At 42.0% G+C, this 17,148-nt stretch overlaps 2 protein-coding genes across 5 annotated transcripts in view; both read left to right on the top strand.

Annotated features, from left to right (window-relative positions):
• Positions 1 to 17,148, top strand: part of LOC309703945 (uncharacterized protein) — a 102,907-nt gene that overhangs the window by 4,745 nt on the left and 81,014 nt on the right. The window lies entirely within an intron of this gene.
• Positions 10,105 to 14,281, top strand: LOC309703947 (uncharacterized protein). 4 transcript variants are annotated; one of them, XR_014276091.1, is made up of 12 exons: positions 10,105 to 10,133; positions 10,281 to 10,514; positions 10,626 to 10,732; positions 10,882 to 11,050; positions 12,224 to 12,449; positions 12,540 to 12,611; positions 12,694 to 12,759; positions 12,910 to 12,998; positions 13,106 to 13,217; positions 13,298 to 13,406; positions 13,492 to 13,562; positions 14,079 to 14,281. XR_014276091.1 is itself a non-coding variant. In XM_082528872.1 (10 exons), the coding sequence occupies exons 1-10, from the start codon at positions 11,544 to 11,546 to the stop codon at positions 14,169 to 14,171; spliced, it is 1,158 nt and encodes a 385-aa protein (XP_082384998.1). In that variant the 5' UTR covers positions 11,342 to 11,543; the 3' UTR covers positions 14,172 to 14,281. The 4 variants fall into 4 exon arrangements, 3 of the variants coding, with proteins under 3 accessions (XP_082384998.1, XP_082384997.1, XP_082384996.1); XM_082528872.1 differs by lacking the exons at positions 10,105 to 10,133; positions 10,281 to 10,514; positions 10,626 to 10,732; positions 10,882 to 11,050 and adding an exon at positions 11,342 to 11,919 and having other exon boundaries at positions 12,224 to 12,339; positions 12,408 to 12,449; positions 13,286 to 13,406; XM_082528871.1 differs by lacking the exons at positions 10,105 to 10,133; positions 10,281 to 10,514; positions 10,626 to 10,732; positions 10,882 to 11,050; positions 14,079 to 14,281 and adding an exon at positions 11,342 to 11,919 and having other exon boundaries at positions 12,224 to 12,339; positions 12,408 to 12,449; positions 13,492 to 13,782.

The raw sequence follows: 17,148 nt of genomic DNA, 5'->3' as shown, positions 1-17,148 counted from the left end.
CCTTTCATTGAAATAGTCAGCAATTTAAAAGCAGGATAGAACCGACAGGGACATGTGATAGGAGGTGGTGCTGCACAAGAACAAGAGCAAAATAAAGAAAAATTATTGTGTTTAGCTTTGATAAATTCAAATTAAAATGTACCATTACACTCAGAGGATCAATATGAAATTCAATATATGCTAATTTTGTATGAAGTACATGACTGATAACTGTTCTGTCCTGAGCTTTTGTTTTTACAGCTAACTTTCACTTATGGTCAAATTCTCAAAATTTGACCCCAAACTTGAAAATTCTTCAAACATTTAGAGACAGAGTGGATAAACATAATGTCGCAAACCACATAAGGATGGAGCATTTGAATCGATAAGATGGTGAAATAACACGCAGTAAAATGTTGATCATGTTGATTATGTTTATTCCAGGGTGCAGAGCAAGGTTATTATTATTAACGAAAAAAATGAAACAACGAAAACTAGAAGTGAAAAAACATTTTCGTTAACGGAAATAAAATAAAAACAAAAACAGGAAAACTAACTAAAACTGTAATGAGTGTTCACAAAACTAACTAAAATTAACTGAATTTATAGCAAAATATGTTTAGTTTCATTGATGTGTGTGTGTCCTACAATAGTCAAGGGTGAAAATGAAGTTTAGTTTCCAGATTTTTTCTTGCTGTCTCATTATGCCAGCAGGTGGCAGTACGTTAGTCGAGTCGTCTGTGTTGCTGCTCCGTCCACGCGCAGAATCATGTCAGGAAAAGTCGGGAGAAAGCGCCAGAGTCCAATTTGGGATTACTTTGAATATGACTCTGTTTTGGATAAAGCTAATGTCTGGTAGTGGAAAGAGACAAATTATGAGGGACATTTATAAAGGGAAAAAATCCCACAAACTTTAAAGTGCACTTGAAAAGCTCACACAAGAAGGCTAACCTAGCTTACCTTGAAAAGGTAAGGGAGCACACTCAACCCTCATCCCCAGAAAACAGAAGCTAACCTCATGCAAGGCAGCGTGATGCACCCCGAGACAACAGGACGGGGACATCTACATAGCTGTGTGAGTCAATTGCCTTCAAAAAGATTATCAATTCACTTGAACCAAAATTACGAACACCTGGGGCGGCAAGAGTTAATAGTCTCAATACCCAAGGATAAGCAGAAGAGCATGACTGATATGATGAAACTGGGATTTTGTTGCACTTGATTATTGCAAACACAACTAAAACTATAACTGACACTAATCGAAACTAAACTGAAACTAAGGATTTTCAGAAAATAAAAACTAGACTAAACTAGCAAACAATTGGTAAAAACTAATTACAACTGATATAAAATTGAAAATCTGAAGTCGAAGCTAAATAAAAATAAAAACTAATGAAAATTGCAAAACTATTAAAACCCTGGTGCAGAGATTGGCAAATCTGACCAGAAAATGTTATAAAATGGATTGTCGGAACAGTCAGCATTAAAGTCACCTTTGACAGTCCAGACTAAGATGTCCGACGCCATGTTGGACATCTTCAGGGCGGAAAAGGGTTGGTGTGACCAAGGTGTGGTTTGGCTTGTTGTATGTATATTTCAAGATCATATGGCTCTGGATGGACCAGTTACCAGGGCATGGAAGGAGGACAGACTCATTAAATGGGGAGAAGGAATTTCCTGGGATTGAAGATCCTCTGGGTGAGTGGTTGACTGAAAGCATGCATAAAATAAAAGCTATTTTTCGTTATTGATTGGTAATACATTGATAATTGGCCACATTTACAACTGTATTGACTTGTTGTGGACGCAGTCTACTTCATGTTTAAGCACTCTAATTAACAGATTGAACATAGAGACATTAAAGGAAGAGTATGCAGCGCCACCCTGTCAGATGCCAGTCACGGTGGGGCTCAGTGATGAATCAGGTGAGCCGGATTCATGGCTGAAAATTCTCCTGGGCTGCTCGCATGGAAATTAACAAAATCAACATGAACATTGCGGATCCCCATCACGGCGCCAGCTGCACGCCCAAGGCTGGAGCTGAACAATCACTCCCTGATAACGACTGTGTTACGGCTATTCTTCCCATCCCATGCAAGGACACCTGGATTGGCTGGAGGACTGTTTACTTAGCCTGATAGGCCGAAGGACACTGTCTCAGCTGAACTATGGACACGCACACACATACACTTACACTGATAGGCACTCACTCATCCCCCCTCCCTTTCCAACACCTTCGATGCTTGTTTCCTGTGAGGGAACACGGCGGGTCTGTGTGCCGCGCTGGAATGGTAGCGCTGTGCAGGGCGGCTGCTGTGTTCGCTTCGGATTACTCCTCACCCCCCACCCACCCCTGTGGCTTGTCATGTCTTCACAATGTTGTGCTGTGGTCATTTATGTGCTTTTTTGTGCAGAGTTTTTCTGTTTCCTGTTCTGATGCTGTCCTACCATGGAAGCACAGCATGAGTAGGGGTCTCTTTTTTTCCTCTTGTACTTTCCCCATTGTAGTGTACATTTCAATGTTTTTTTTCTCTGATTCTACCAATCTCCGACCTGTATCCCCATGTAATGTTTGTGCTATATGTGTAAGGTCGGGGGGGGGGGGGGTCCCATTTCACTGCAGGGCAACCTGCATGTGACGAATAAAGCTTTGATTGAATCAAGACAAAGATTCCCCTGCTGTGGTCAGTGAGGGAAAAGCAGGGGGAAATAAAATTTAAAAGAGGCATTTATAAACGTTTATGTGTCAAGTTTATAAACAGGATAAAAGGGGTGTTTTACTGTTATTTCAGCATCAGCATTATTGTTACATCAGAATCATATAACAAGCATTGCATTGATCATTTATTGAAGCTTTTGACATTATACTAACATTTGTGTTCCAGTGATTGTTATAACCTCAGGTTAATCTTCTATTTACGGGTGTCAGGATAATCATATGATCTTTCATTGCAGGTGTAACCATGATCATTTTTATACATATTGCAGTTTGTTGCTCATTATAGAGTTGTGCTCAAGTTAATAAGGGTTAAAAGCTACAGTCAACGCGATGTTTGGCTGATCTATGGACTGGAGTGACTTCGAGCATAGAAGGCCGCACGCACTTACATGACACTGATATCATGCTTTTCTTTGTGATCTTTTATTCAGTTATATCTTTTGCTGAGTTTTAAGTAGTGGCAGTTAATTAAACGACATTCATTTAATATTTCATACTTGATTCAGAGCATTACACACAGATCAACTTAACAATCTGGAAAACCTTGTAGCTGCATTGTTGTGTCTCCATAAGGGACAGTTGGCTCCAGGAGATAGGTGGGAGTCAGTGCCTGTCCTCGAGGAGGAGAGAATCTTCCTTTGCTGTCTCAGAAGTAGTCAACAGGTCCATATTGAAGTGAAGTTCGTATTATTACAGGTTTTGTTTCTTGGCAATTCTGCGGATGCAGGCTCTGAGCGGAGCCGGGAGTTGAACAGATCTAACATGACAATTAAATTGATTTCATTCCCTAACACAGGATGACAGGACTGGAGCAACGACACTGGATAGGAGAAGGTCTCATACTTTCTAAGATATGAGGTCACTAACCTTTTCTTTTAATTTTCTAGCTCCATTGATTTGACACATGGGAATGTGTCAAAAAAGGGGGGGAAGTTGAGTTTTAACATCAAACAAGGGTTATATGAACATTTTTATGACTTCATTTGTGTTTTAATAACTTGGGTATGGTGAAGCTTAAGCTAATAGTGACCCAAGAGGTTTCCGGACTTTTTTAGAGATCCAGTGAGAAGCATAAATCATTATTTCCATGTTTAAGCATTAATCATTGAAATGAACTGAATAGCGTTTAGAAGATAAAATGCCTGTGTTCATGAGAAGCTGAGTACCACACTGGAGTGGAAACCGTGGGACAGTAGGCGGAAGCAAACACATGATTTTTGGGGGGCAAATGTTAGGATTAAAAATGGCTAATTTGTTTTTGATGTCTTTTGTTAAAATGAGTGGTTTTAATAATTTTCAGACACACCTTGCAAATGTGCTTATAATGAGTTGGCACTTGGTCTTTTGAAGGTCATAAGCTTTGTTCGGCGTGATGGTCCGGACTGGGATATTGCAGGAAATGCCTTGAGTGCAGAGGGCTAAATGCAAACACGCTTACACACACATAGGAGATGATTAGAATAAGTCCCTGGGACATTCTGAATATTCTAAACCAATTCTGAATCACCACAAGGTCAGTAGATAACATTAGATTATTAGAGCTAGGAAGAGAGGTGTTTTGGTTTTCTGTCTCTTACAGAGAAACGAACGGACACCAGACGAGGTCACAGATATACGAGGATCCTTCGCAGCAGAGACAGACGCAGTGACTGCCGAGACACCAACTGGGTTCAAGTGTCATGGCATTTGGGCTCCGATTAGTCACCTCAAAAGGATGGATCCCATAAACACAGCAATAACCATGAAGGGGTTGGCGGAAATCCAGGAACACCAGATCAACGAGGTTCGAGAGGCTCTTGGGCAAAAGGGGGACACGTTCCTGTTCCTTTTTCTGGGGGATACATAGGAAACACAGAACCCGAGGATACACAGATCGTTGTTTGAAATCGGGGCAGAATAATCCCTTGATCTGTGCAACGACTTAAGGGTTGTCTAACCCCTGAGGTTGAAGAAAGAAGAGCAGAGGATCATCCAACTGGAAGGCACTGGTAGCTGCAGCAATAAAATAAAGGCTAAAAGCTCCTTGGACAGAGGTTCTAGTCTGAGTACGTCTGAAGGGTATAAGGTAGCACCAAAATAAAGCTGTGGGAGAACTGGGGAGTGTCATCTGTACCTGCTATTGTTGTAATAATAGTTTTTCTTGCATCTGAACTGCGCAAACACAGAGGTCATCTCACATATGGTTCGCCCATCAGGGGGACAAAGGGCCTCAGGAGAAATAAACTCAGCCACACTGGATTACAGGGTGTAGGTGAGCTCTTTATTCTAAAGAGCTCATCAGGGGGAGTGTGAGATTATAATATTATTTTATGCCATGTTAGACCCCTAATTAAAGATTGTGAATTATTATGTAGTCTTAGTTTGCATTATTCTCCTGAATTAGAAGAAGGTGGTAACTATTGCATTTGTTAAACTGATTTGCATTACATTAGACTGCTGATTTATTGTGAATGAATGATATTGTTTTATGATGCATTATACTGCTGAGTTATAAGAAATACTGTTCGCAGAAAGTCATCGCCTTATTTGTCTGATTAGAAGAGAACAGAATATACTGGAGTTTTCTGCCCCATCTCAGCAGGAGCAGATAAACGGGGAGCCAAGGTCGTAGCTTAGGCGCCGTGTGAGAGAAAGCATGTGAATGTTTAAGCTTTTATGATAAGGTGGGGGCCACTAGAGGCTATAAGAGTTTGATCAATGCTCCACCATTTTGAGATCTGAGGCTGTCTGCGTACAGTGTCCATCTCCCACGCGTGTGATCATTAAAATCATTGTTTGACTCAACCCGGCAGGTGTTCTGGGAATTTCTCCTACCCCGTAAACCGTCCTACCCGTTGTTCCTGAGCATGTGCGCGCATGCGCACAACACAAAAAGGGAAGCTAAGCGCATCCGGCTGTGATTTCACGCTACTCCATTGTCATATTTGCAGGAGAATAGGTAAGTAGTAAGTATTAGTACTTTTTATTGACGTTGATACTTGATTTTTTAAGCCTTTGTGATTGTTTGTCAATATTAAAGTGAAGTCACTATCTGCTTTCTACACAAAACTGTCGAATTTGCAGATTCAGTGAAGTCTGCTGTCAAGTTACTGGACACGTGGTATTTGCACAACACTTTTGAGTCCGCAGCTTCAGTGTTTTAAGGCTGTTTCGGTAATGTCGTTATTTAATAAGTTAAATTATTTGCATTGTCAACTGCACACATTGAAGCTCATAAGAAAATGTTTACTGACATTCGTAGATATGGAGAAGAAGTGGGAAGAGATTTACGCGTTCATTTCTGCGGGCTCCTACCCTTCAGGATATGACAAGGCTCAGAGGCAAAACCTCAGAAGATATGCCTCAAAATTCAAACAAAAGGGTCAGTAATTTATTGTTAATACTAACAACTCATATATGTGGTTAAATTAATTTCTAAATATATATTGTTTTACTGATTAAGATGGCGCCGGTGAGGTCGGCTGCCGTCACGACTGCTCCGACCACTTTTTCTTTGTCTTTGTTTTTTAAGTTAGTTTTCAGCGTTTCTAAATCGGCAAAATCATCACCATTGGGTACATTAGGTATGACAGTGACACTCTTGTTTCTATTGGTATACAATGTACTCACAATTCGAAGTTTTTAACTCCGGATCCGAGCTGGCCGAGTGAGATCTCGAGGGAGAACAAAGGGAAGCGGCGGCGGCCTAGAGGGAAGCGAGCTGGCGTCAGGAACAGGCTGAGAGCTCGTGCACACCGCACACCTCTGCCTAGCATCCTGCTCGCCAACGTCCAGTCACTGGAGAACAAGCTTGACGACCTCAGGGCCAGGATAAAGTTCCAGAGAGACATTCGGGACTGCAATCTCCTCTGCTTCACCGAGACATGGCTGAACCCAGCGGTGCCGGACCACGCCATCCAGCCGGCCGAGTTCTTCTCGGTTCACCGCATGGACAGGACACGGGACTCGGGGACGTCAAGGGGAGGCGGCGTGTGTTTAATGGTGAACAACAACTGGTGCAACAGTGCGAACGTTGTTCCTCTCACACGCTCCTGCACACCAAATCTGGAACTACTGTCCATCATGTGTCGTCCTTTTTATCTACCTCGGGAATTTACATCGGTCATTGTAAGTGCCGTTTATATTCCACCACAAGCGGACACGGTCACCGCCTTATGCGAGCTGCATGAGGCACTCACACAGCACCAGACACAACACCGGGACGCTGCGCTTATTGTGACGGGGGACTTTAATAGCGCCAACCTCAAACGCGCAGCGCCGAACTTTTATCAACACATCACCTGCCCCACCAGGGGTGAAAGGACACTGGACCACTGCTACACTACGGTCAAGGACGGCTACAAGGCACAATCCCGCCCCCCGTTTGGCAAATCTGATCATGCCGCCATCTTCATGCCAAAATACAAACAAAGGCTGAAACAGGAAGTTCCGGTTCAGAGGAAGGTCGCGCGCTGGACGGATCAATCGGTGGCCACGTTACAGGATGCACTCGATGACGCAGACTGGGGCATGTTCAGAAACAGCTCCGACGATGACGTCAACGTGTTTACGGAAGCGGTTGTGGGATTCATCGGGAAACTAGCGGATGATACCGTGGAGACAAAGACTATCACAACGTTTCCCAACCAGAAGCCGTGGGTGGATAAAACCATCCGCGATGCTCTGAGATCCCGCACTGCTGCCTACAACACGGGACTCATGACGGGGGACATGGACCCGTACAAAGCCGTGTCATATAACGTGCGGAGGGCGGTGAAAGAGGCGAAGCAGCGCTACGGGAGGAAACTAGAGTCACAACTCCAACAGAGTGACTCTAGGAGCCTGTGGCGGGGACTAAGGACAATAACGGACTATAAAGCACCAACAACCGGTATGACGAACGCGGCCGTGACTTTGGCAGACGAGCTGAACACTTTCTATGCTCGCTTCGAGGCTGCAGCTAAGGTCTCCAACAATGCTAGTGTTAGCGGCGCTAACGGCTGCAGACAGGAAGATACTGCCAGCACCGGAAACGTGCTCGTCATCTCCGAGCATGAAGTAAGGAGAGCCTTCAAGAGAGTGAACACCAGGAAAGCAGCAGGACCAGACGGCATCCCAGGTCGTATCCTAAGAGACTGCGCATACCAGCTAGCTCCTGTGTTCACTGAGATATTCAACATCTCTTTATCTCAGTCGGTGATCCCCACATGCTTCAAAGAGTCCATCATTGTTCCTGTCCCGAAGAAACCCCACCCTGCTTCTCTCAATGACTATCGCCCTGTAGCCCTCACCTCAGTAGTGATGAAGTGCTTTGAACGCCTGGTCAGAGACTTCATCATTTCTTCACTACCAGACACACTGGACCCACTACAGTTCGCTTACCGTCCAAATCGTTCCACAGACGATGCCATCTCTCATCTCCTCCACACATCACTCACTCACTTGGACACTAGAAGGGGGAATTATGTTAAAATGCTCTTCATAGACTACAGCTCTGCATTTAATACCATAATTCCCTCCACACTCACCACCAAGCTGGAGCATCTGGGACTCAGCTCATCTATGTGTCAGTGGATCTCCAACTTCCTAACTGGCAGACCACAGGCAGTAAGGATGGGCGGACATGTCTCAGCCTCCACCACTCTCAGCACTGGAGCCCCCCAGGGGTGTGTTCTGAGCCCCCTGCTGTACTCTTTGTACACATATGACTGTGTGGCCACTACCAGCTCCACCACCATCATCAAGTTTGCTGACGACACCGTCGTGGTGGGCCTGATCTCTGATAACAACGAGACGGCCTACGTGAAGGAGATTAGGAATCTGGAGAACTGGTGCCAGAGGAACAACCTCCTTCTAAACGTCAGTAAGACAAAGGAGCTGATAGTGGACTTCAGCACTAAGCAGGAGAGGAACTACCAGACCCCCGTCATCAACGAGTGCCCAGTGGAGAGAGTGGACAGCTTCAAATACCTCGGAGTTCACATCACGCAGGACCTGTCATGGTCCTGTCACATCAACACCGTGGTGAAAAAGGCCCGACAGCGTCTCTACCACCTCAGACGCTTGAGAGACTTCCAACTGCCCTCCAAGGTGCTCAGGAACTTTTACTCGTGCACCATAGAGAGCATCCTGGCGGGAAACATCTTAACCTGGTTCGGGAACAGCACCATGCAGGACAGACGAGCTCTACAGAGGGTTGTGCGGTCAGCTGAGCGCACCGTCCGCTCCGAGCTCCCTGACCTGCACTCAATCTACAGCAGGCGGTGCCGGACCAAGGCCAGGAAGATCGTGAAGGACCTCAGCCATCCCAACAACAGACTGTTCTCTCTGTTGAGGTCAGGAAAGCGATTCCGCTCCCTGAAGACCAACACAGAGAGACTGAGGAGGAGCTTCTTCCCGCAGGCGATACGGTCTCTCAATCACACCACCACACAGTACTGACCCACACATATGGTTCTTACACACACACACTGGACTTTCTGGACATTGTTTTTGCACAACACTGGTCACTATATTCTTCATTTCCAGTTAATACTTGTACAGCTGCTGTGTATATATTTATTTATATTTAGATTTCTTCATACATTCTTATATAGTTCTATATTGTGTATTGTGTATTTTGTTGTACAGTTATTTTATTTTCAACTTTAATTTATATATTTTATCTTATTCTTCCCAGTTAAATTTACCCTTCATTCTAATTTGTGTTGTACAGTTATTTCATTTTTAACCTTAATTTATATTTTATTCCTTCCTAGTTAAATTTACCCTTTTTAATTTTTCATATTTATTTCCTATCTTATTCATAGCCTTTTCCTTTTTTGTTTTCTTTAGGTCACGAGCAGTTGTCCAAGCATTTCACTACATATCGTACTGTGTATGACTGTGTACGTGACAAATAAAATTTGAATTTGAAATTTGCAGGTGGAGAACTCTTTGTTGGAACCAGAAGAGTAGTAAAAACCATGGATGATGCCAGGAAGATATTTCATGAGTTTCATTCATCTCCAATTGGAGGACACACTGGCACACACAAAACGCTAAATGCAGTGTGTTCCAGATTTTACTGGTTTGGTATGACAGTTGACATTAAAACATGGGTATGTATTAACTGTTTGTACTGTTGTTAAATAGTGTTTAAAATAAGCAAATTTTTTGATATCAGTTAAAAGAGAAACTGTACACTTGCAAAATATAAATAAATATGGTCAATTAGTGATATTGTAGTGAACCTGTAGGCCTGGCAGAGATTTGAAGACGCGCACACAAACTATTGTTGCTAAATAGTTTGTTCATTAGAGAATATGTCATTAAGTGTTTTTGTTTTTTACAAATGAGAATGTTGAACATTTACGTGAACTCCATAAATATTTTTACCTTAAAGATTCTGGAATGTGACCAGTGTCAAAAAGTTGGGAAACCACTAACTGCTGTGCAACCGTTGCAGTGTATTCAGGTAAATATTATGCCCCGTTTACCCATCAAACTATGCTTGTAGCTCATATTCATAAAGGCAGGAGGGTTTGCCAACTAATTTTAACTATCAATGTTAATGTGTACATTATACAAATTGTTATTCAAATTATTAATTTGTCCTTGATAGGTGTCTGAAGTGTGGGAACTTATTGGTATAGATCTTACTGGACCTCTTCCTAAAACTTCAAGCGGCTTCCAGTATATACTTACTGCAACTGACTACTTTTCAAAATGGGTTGAAGCTTTCCCATTAAAAACGAAATCTGCATCTGAGGTAGCCCAGCACTTGTGCTCCATTATATATAGACATGGCTGCCCCAAAAGGATTTTGTCAGACCAAGGCAGAGAGTTTGTGAATGAAGTAAGTGTTAAATAATTTTCAGTTACATTTGTTAACTTTACTTCACTGGGGTCAAAGATTTTTTCTTGTGTGCTTGTATAAGAAGTATAACCTTGTCCTTATCTGTTGAAGCTCAACTCTGATCTTTGCAAGTTATTGCAAATTGAAAGAAGTGTCACAGCACCATACCATCCACAGACCAATGGTCTAGATGAAAAGACCAATGACAACATAAAAAGGTATGCCTAATTTTTATCTATCAGTTTTTAATAACATTACTTATGTTATTCAAACTTAATTGTTACTTAATAATTTATTAATTTCTTTACTTCTAATTAAACTTTCTGTCTTACTTACTGTGTTTACATATTTCTATGCCTGCATTTAGAGCCCTCCGAAAACTGGTGAATGACCAGCAGAATAACTGGGATCTGTATCTAGAGCCCACCCTGTTTTCACTTCGGTCAAAAGTACATACCACAACAAAATACACACCTTTTTTTCTGATGTATGGAAGAGAGGCAGTATTTCCATCAGAAGTGCCTGCTCAAGTGCCGGTGAGTGTTTGTCAAATTCTTTCTATGTTAGAACTAAGAATTGAAACCATTTAAGAAAAAAACCCAGTAATGTCTTTATGAATATGATATCATCTTGTTTTAATTGCTAATATCTACAAAATTTTAGATTTCCAACATCATTGGTAAATGGTAAATGGCCTGTATTTATATAGCGCTTTACTAGTCCCTAAGGACCCCAAAGCGCTTTACATATCCAGTCATCCACCCATTCACACACACATTCACACACTGGTGATGGCAAGCTACATTGTAGCCACAGCCACCCTGGGACGCACTGACAGATCTGCCAGACGACAAAAGGTACAGTGACTATGTACAGTCTGAAAGTGAAGCACAACATGCAGTTAAAGAAACTGCACAAGAAAACATTGCGAAGTCACAAGACAAGCAAAAGGTTGCATACGCCAAGCGGGCCCTGAAAAAGTACAAAAATATTGTGTACAATGTAGGGGATCAAATTCTGCTTCTAAATATGAGGAAACGTGGGCGAAAAGGAGGAAGACTTGAACCGGATTTTTCAGGTCCCTACACAATTGATGACTTCAGTGGAAAATGTGTTAGACTGAAAAACGCTGAGGGAAATACTTTAAAAAGTCTATACAGTATTGACCACATTAAACCCTATAGAAGAAGCCACCCTGTCCAAGTCTCAACTCCAACTGAATCTGTTGAGAGTAGCCCATCTTCTGAGATGTGGCCTTGCAGTCCTCAGCATCAACATGAAGCGCTGCAAAATAACAGATCCTCTGTCATTCAGTTTGCACCAAAAATAGCTCAGGTAAAATCAGTCCAAGCACCAGAAGAGCTTGTACCAGTGACCCCCCAGAAACCCAGCACGCAAGAAAAAGGTGGCATAGCTAAAAATCTCATTCTGACCGGTTGGTCAATTGTTGCCTGTTTGGCTAGTCAAATGGATAGAATGTTTTATTTTTTTCTCCCCTCTTGCTAATTTTGACCTGTTGGTCCAATTTTGGCTAATTTCTGATTTACATAAAGCTACTCCCCTCTGGCATGTTTATGTTGTTGGCCCGTTGGCCCTTGTCTGCTTGTGGCCCGTTGGCCCTTGTCTGCTTGTCGCCCGTTGGCCATTGACCGTGATTTTCAAATGGCAACTGTTATTACTAAAGAAACTTATCATATTTTGTTTTTTAGTGAAGTGGCTTTGGGCTGCAAAAGACACCGGGCGTGTGGAGGCAGTCGTTGGGCCATACAAATTGTATGACTCTTCTTTTCGCACACTGGAGGACAGTGGGTGGCTTTCTGATGAGGTAAGTGAAATAATCATTTTTGGTCCTAGTGGTGGTCTGTAAAAATAATCTTCTTTTAATCCAAACAGGTCATTGATGCATACCTGCACTGCCTCATTAGGAAACAAAAGGCAAGTAAGAACGTATGCCGGTTATTTCACAAAGGTATTTTATACAATTTTGTAATCTTTTTAAAAAAAAATAAATCTTGCATTTTTCAGAAACCCGTGTATCAGTTGTCTTGCGTTGTTGCAACCTCTCTGTTTTCTGGGAAGTTTAAATGTGTCAGCAAGGTAATGTAGAGGTTATATTGGTTATATAGTGTATGTTATGTAAATAAATCTAAACCTTTATAAACGTAAAAATATTCCACAGATGTTGTTTCCGGCTGAGGACATTTGGTTGTGCCTACTGAACTCTGGTGCACACTGGATCCTTGTGGTACATGTTCACACCTCATGTGTTTTTTCTCTTTTTTGTTTTACTGTTCTTTTTAGCAGCATATTCTTATTTTGAAAATGCTTACAATTGATTATGTTTACTTAAGTGAGTGTAATACGCATATTCTACTAAATACAATTTTAATTTTAGGTTGTCAAAATCTCCTCACAATCTATACTGCTGTTAGACCCTCTTGGAAATGAAGGTTGTTATGAAAGGAAAGTTATGCGTAACTGGAGGTATTCATCATTCATTAATTATCTGTTTTAGGTTGTGGGGTTTTTTTTTCTTTTTATTTAGAGCAAAATGCTGGCTAAATTTTAAAAACTTGTTTTGTTTTTATTAGGAATTTTCTGAAGATGAAAGGAAAGGAAGAGTCCCGAGTGGATTGGAAAATGGAGACTCTGCCACACAACAAGCACATGGACTCCAGCAGTTGTGGAGTTTTAGTGTTGAAGGTATTTAATAACCAATTGTATTTAATGTATTTAACTAGAATTAAGTTAATCAATTGCAATTACTGTAGCATATTTTACAGTTTGCTGAACACTACCTTCTGAGTGGAGAGGTTACTAGGGTGCTGACCACTCCAGAAGCCATTGGGCTGCACCGCACTGAAATTGCTTGCGGACTGCTAGAACAACAAAGTAAGTTGAGTCATGTGCTTTTGTATTGCAATAGCACTTTCAGTTTTGTTTAAAACTGTTAGGTTGAATGTCAGTGTGTTTCTAGGTAATGCTGATGACTACTGTGTGGTTTGTTCCATGCTGGAAGCCGATCCTGAGTCCAGTATGATTGAAATGGTAAAACAAATAAACCACAAATGCAATATACAGTGGCTTGCAATAGTATTCGGCCCCCTTGAACTTTTCCACATTTTGTCACATTACAGCCACAAACACAAATCAATTTTAATTGGAATTCCACGTGAAAGACCAATACAAAGTGGTGTACACGTGAGAAGTGGAACAACAATCATACATGATTCCAAACAATTTTTACAAATGAATAACTGAAAAGTGGGGTGTGTGTAATTATTCAGCCCCCTGAGTCAATATTTTGTAGAACCACCTTTATCTGCAATTACAGCTGCCAGTCTTTTAGGGTATGTCTCTACCAGCTAGAGACTGGTAGAGACATTGGTCTTTCACGTGGAATTCCAATAAAATTGATTCATGTTTGTGAATGCAATCTGACAAAATGTGGAAAAGTTCACAGGGGCCGAATACTTTTGCAAGCCACTGTAGTAATAATTTTCTCATCAAATTCATAATGTTGGTTAACACACTTACACACCCCCCCCCCTTCTCCCTCTTCAGGTGCAGTGCGAGTTTTGTTCCAGATGGGTACATTTTGGATGTGCTCAATATGACAGCAGCCTGGTCAAGTACCTGTGCGACAAATGTGCATAATTTGTACACTGTTTCTTTTTCAGTTCTTTCTCCCTGTGTTCTGTTGGATCTATAAATGTCAAATATATGTATCTGTAAATATATTCAGTAAATATATACTGTAACTATAATGGAGTGAGTTCATTGTCATAGTTTATATAGTCAGGTGTTCCAATCACTTCAGTGGTGACAGCTGTATAACTTAAGCACCTTGGCATGCAGACTGCTTCTACAAACAAGTGCCAAACCATGCTACTGTTGTTATTATAAACTAGAAGCATAATTCTGATGGGAAGAATTACGTGCCAAAACATGCTACCTTTGTTAATAAGAGCAAGAAGCATAATTCTGACGGGAAGAATTACGTGCCAAAACATGCTACCTTTGTTAATAAGAGCAAGAAGCATAATTCTGACAGGAAGAATTGCGTGCCAAAACATGCTACCTTTGTGAATGTGACCTACAAGCACACTTTAATGGGTAAAAAGAAGTGTCAAACCGAACTGCCTTTATGAATATCAGCTACAAACATACTCTGATGGGCAAAGTTAAGTGGCAAACAGTCATATCTACTTAAATTTGTGCTGGAATTATTGTTTGGCAGCAGAAATGTGCATAAATTACATACAGTAGGACATTTTGCCAAAGTAGGGCAGTTTGTCATATGGCAGCGTAAAATTATCCTACTGGTAGGACGGTTTGCCAAAGTAGGACTGTTTGTCAGGGGACACCGTAAAATTATCCTACGGGTAGGACGTTTTGCCAAAGTAGGATGGTTTGTCAGAACACCGGCCCAGTGTTGTTCTTTTGGTTTTTCCTCTTGTATCCATCCCCAATATTTGAATCCGTAACACATGTTAACTCTGCTTGCTTGTTGAGATGGAGATTATGCTGTAGGTAAGGCACCACAACCTTGAGAAATAACATGAATCAATTATTTAAAAATGATACTGTTTTGTAGTTTCAGACAAGCTCTAGCAACACTGGATTTTGTTAACGCCCTGGAACAGCATCCTTCACTCTTCTTCTCATCCATGTGCTACACCAAGACCAGGCTGACAGCTGATGTTCTAGAAAACATCTTCCATCCACCTGGCAGCACCAGGCGTCAGTCGAGAGTACTAAGCCACTGGCAAGACTACCTGCTTTCCGTAGAAGGTATTAAATTTGGTTGAAACTGTAGTAATGTGTATATTTATGTCAGCATAGTGTAATGGGACTTTTTTTCAGTTTATTCTCATTAGAAATAACTTTTTTTTCCTCCTTTTCCATCCTCAGAAAAAAGTGGAAATCTGTCCATATGTTTGCAACTGGACTGAGGGAAATTCCTCCAGCAGCAATTCTTATGCAAGGGGCTCCAGGTCTCAGATTTGACTTTTAATCTTTAATGATGCCATCACCTAACAATTCCTAAAAATTACTTTAATTACAAATTAAAATATTTTTGTTGTATTTATTGTGTTTACAGTGGTCCCTCATTTATTGCAGGAGTTACATTCTAAAAAATAACCCGCGATAAGTGAAATCTGCAAAGTAGCTAGCTATATTTTTTACAATTATTATAGATGTTCTAAGGCTGTAAAACCCCATAGACGTGGATGGGGTAGCGCATGTGCATGCGGTTTGTCTTTTCTGGTCAGGGAGTGGAGAATCACACTGCAAAGAGAGCTATAGGATGCTTCCTCCCACTGTTCACTGAATCGCCCATCCACAAGTTTTGCAGTGCTGGCTCAATCGTCGGCTGCCACACCACTAAGATTAGTATAATACTCTAACTCAGTAACAGACAACAGTTTGATAAAATGCTATGTAAAAAAAAAAGAAACCACAAGATTAGATTCTATAAGTTTCAAAGACATTTAGTTTATATTTTTTATATAATACAGTACATGTGTACGAATGACCGGCAATAATTCAGTCACTGAAATTATCCATGAAACTACACTCAACAAAAATATAAACGCAACACCTTTGTTACTGCTCCCATTCCCCATGGGATGGACGTAGAGACCTAAAATTCATTCCAGATACACAATATAACCATCCCTCCCAAACAGTGGTCACAAATCAGTCCAAATGTGTGGTAGTGGGCACATCTGCTATATTGAGATAATCCATCCCACCTCACAGGTGTGCCACATCAGGATGCTGATCTGACATCATGAGTAGTGCACAGGTGTACCTCAGACTGCCCACAACAAAAGGCCACCCTGGAATGTGCAGTTTTGTCTCACAGCAAAATGCCACAGATGCCACAAGCAATGAGGGAGCGTGCAATTGGCATGCTGACAGCAGGAATGTCAACCAGATCTGTCGCCCGTGCATTGAATGTTCATTTCTCAACCATAAGCCGTCTCCACAGGCGTTTCAGAGAATATGGCAGCACATCCAACCCGCCTCACAACCGCAGACCTCGTGTAACCACACCAGCCCAGGACCTCCACATCCAGCAGGTTCACCTCCAAGATCGTCTGAGACCAGCCACCCAGACAGCTGCTGGAACAATTGGTTTGCACAACCAAACAATTTCTGCACAAACTGTCAGAAACCGTCTCAGGGACACTCAACTGCATGCCCGTCGTCCTCATCGGGGTCTTGACCTGACTCCAGCTCGTCGCCGTAACAGACTTGTGTGGGCAAATGCTCACATTCGATGGCGTCTGGCACGTTGGAGAGGTGTGCGCTTCACGGATGAATCATGGTTCACATTGTTCAGGGCAGATGGCAGCTGAGAATGTCCCAGTTCTTGCATGGCCAGCATACTCACTGGACATGTCACCCATTGAGCATGTTCGGGATGTGCTTGACCGGTGTATACGACAGCGTGTACCAGTTCCCACAAATATCCAACAACCTCGCACAGCCATTGAAGTGGAGTGGACCAACATTCCACAGGCCACAATTGACAATCTGATAGACTCCATGCGACGATGTGTTGCACTGCATGAGGCAAATGATGGTCACACCAGATACTGACCGGTTCTGGGTCCCCAGACCC

The sequence above is a fragment of the Aulonocara stuartgranti genome, assembly GCF_965226115.1.
Source record: "Aulonocara stuartgranti genome assembly, chromosome: 3".
In the NCBI taxonomy this organism is placed as follows: Eukaryota; Metazoa; Chordata; class Actinopteri; order Cichliformes; family Cichlidae; genus Aulonocara; species Aulonocara stuartgranti.
Note: the sequence above shows the minus strand (reverse complement) of the source record. Positions and strands in the feature narration are given on the sequence as shown.

Excerpts from the sequence above, each read along its gene's own strand:
- LOC309703947 (XM_082528870.1), top strand. The coding sequence starts at position 11,544 with ATGAGGAAACGTGGGCGAAAAGGAGGAAGACTTGAACCGGATTTTTCA. Across the intron at positions 12,999-13,105 it reads AAAGTTATGCGTAACTGGAG|GAATTTTCTGAAGATGAAAG; the intron begins GTATTCATCATT and ends TGTTTTTATTAG. Across the intron at positions 13,407-13,491 it reads CGGACTGCTAGAACAACAAA|GTAATGCTGATGACTACTGT; the intron begins GTAAGTTGAGTC and ends GTGTGTTTCTAG.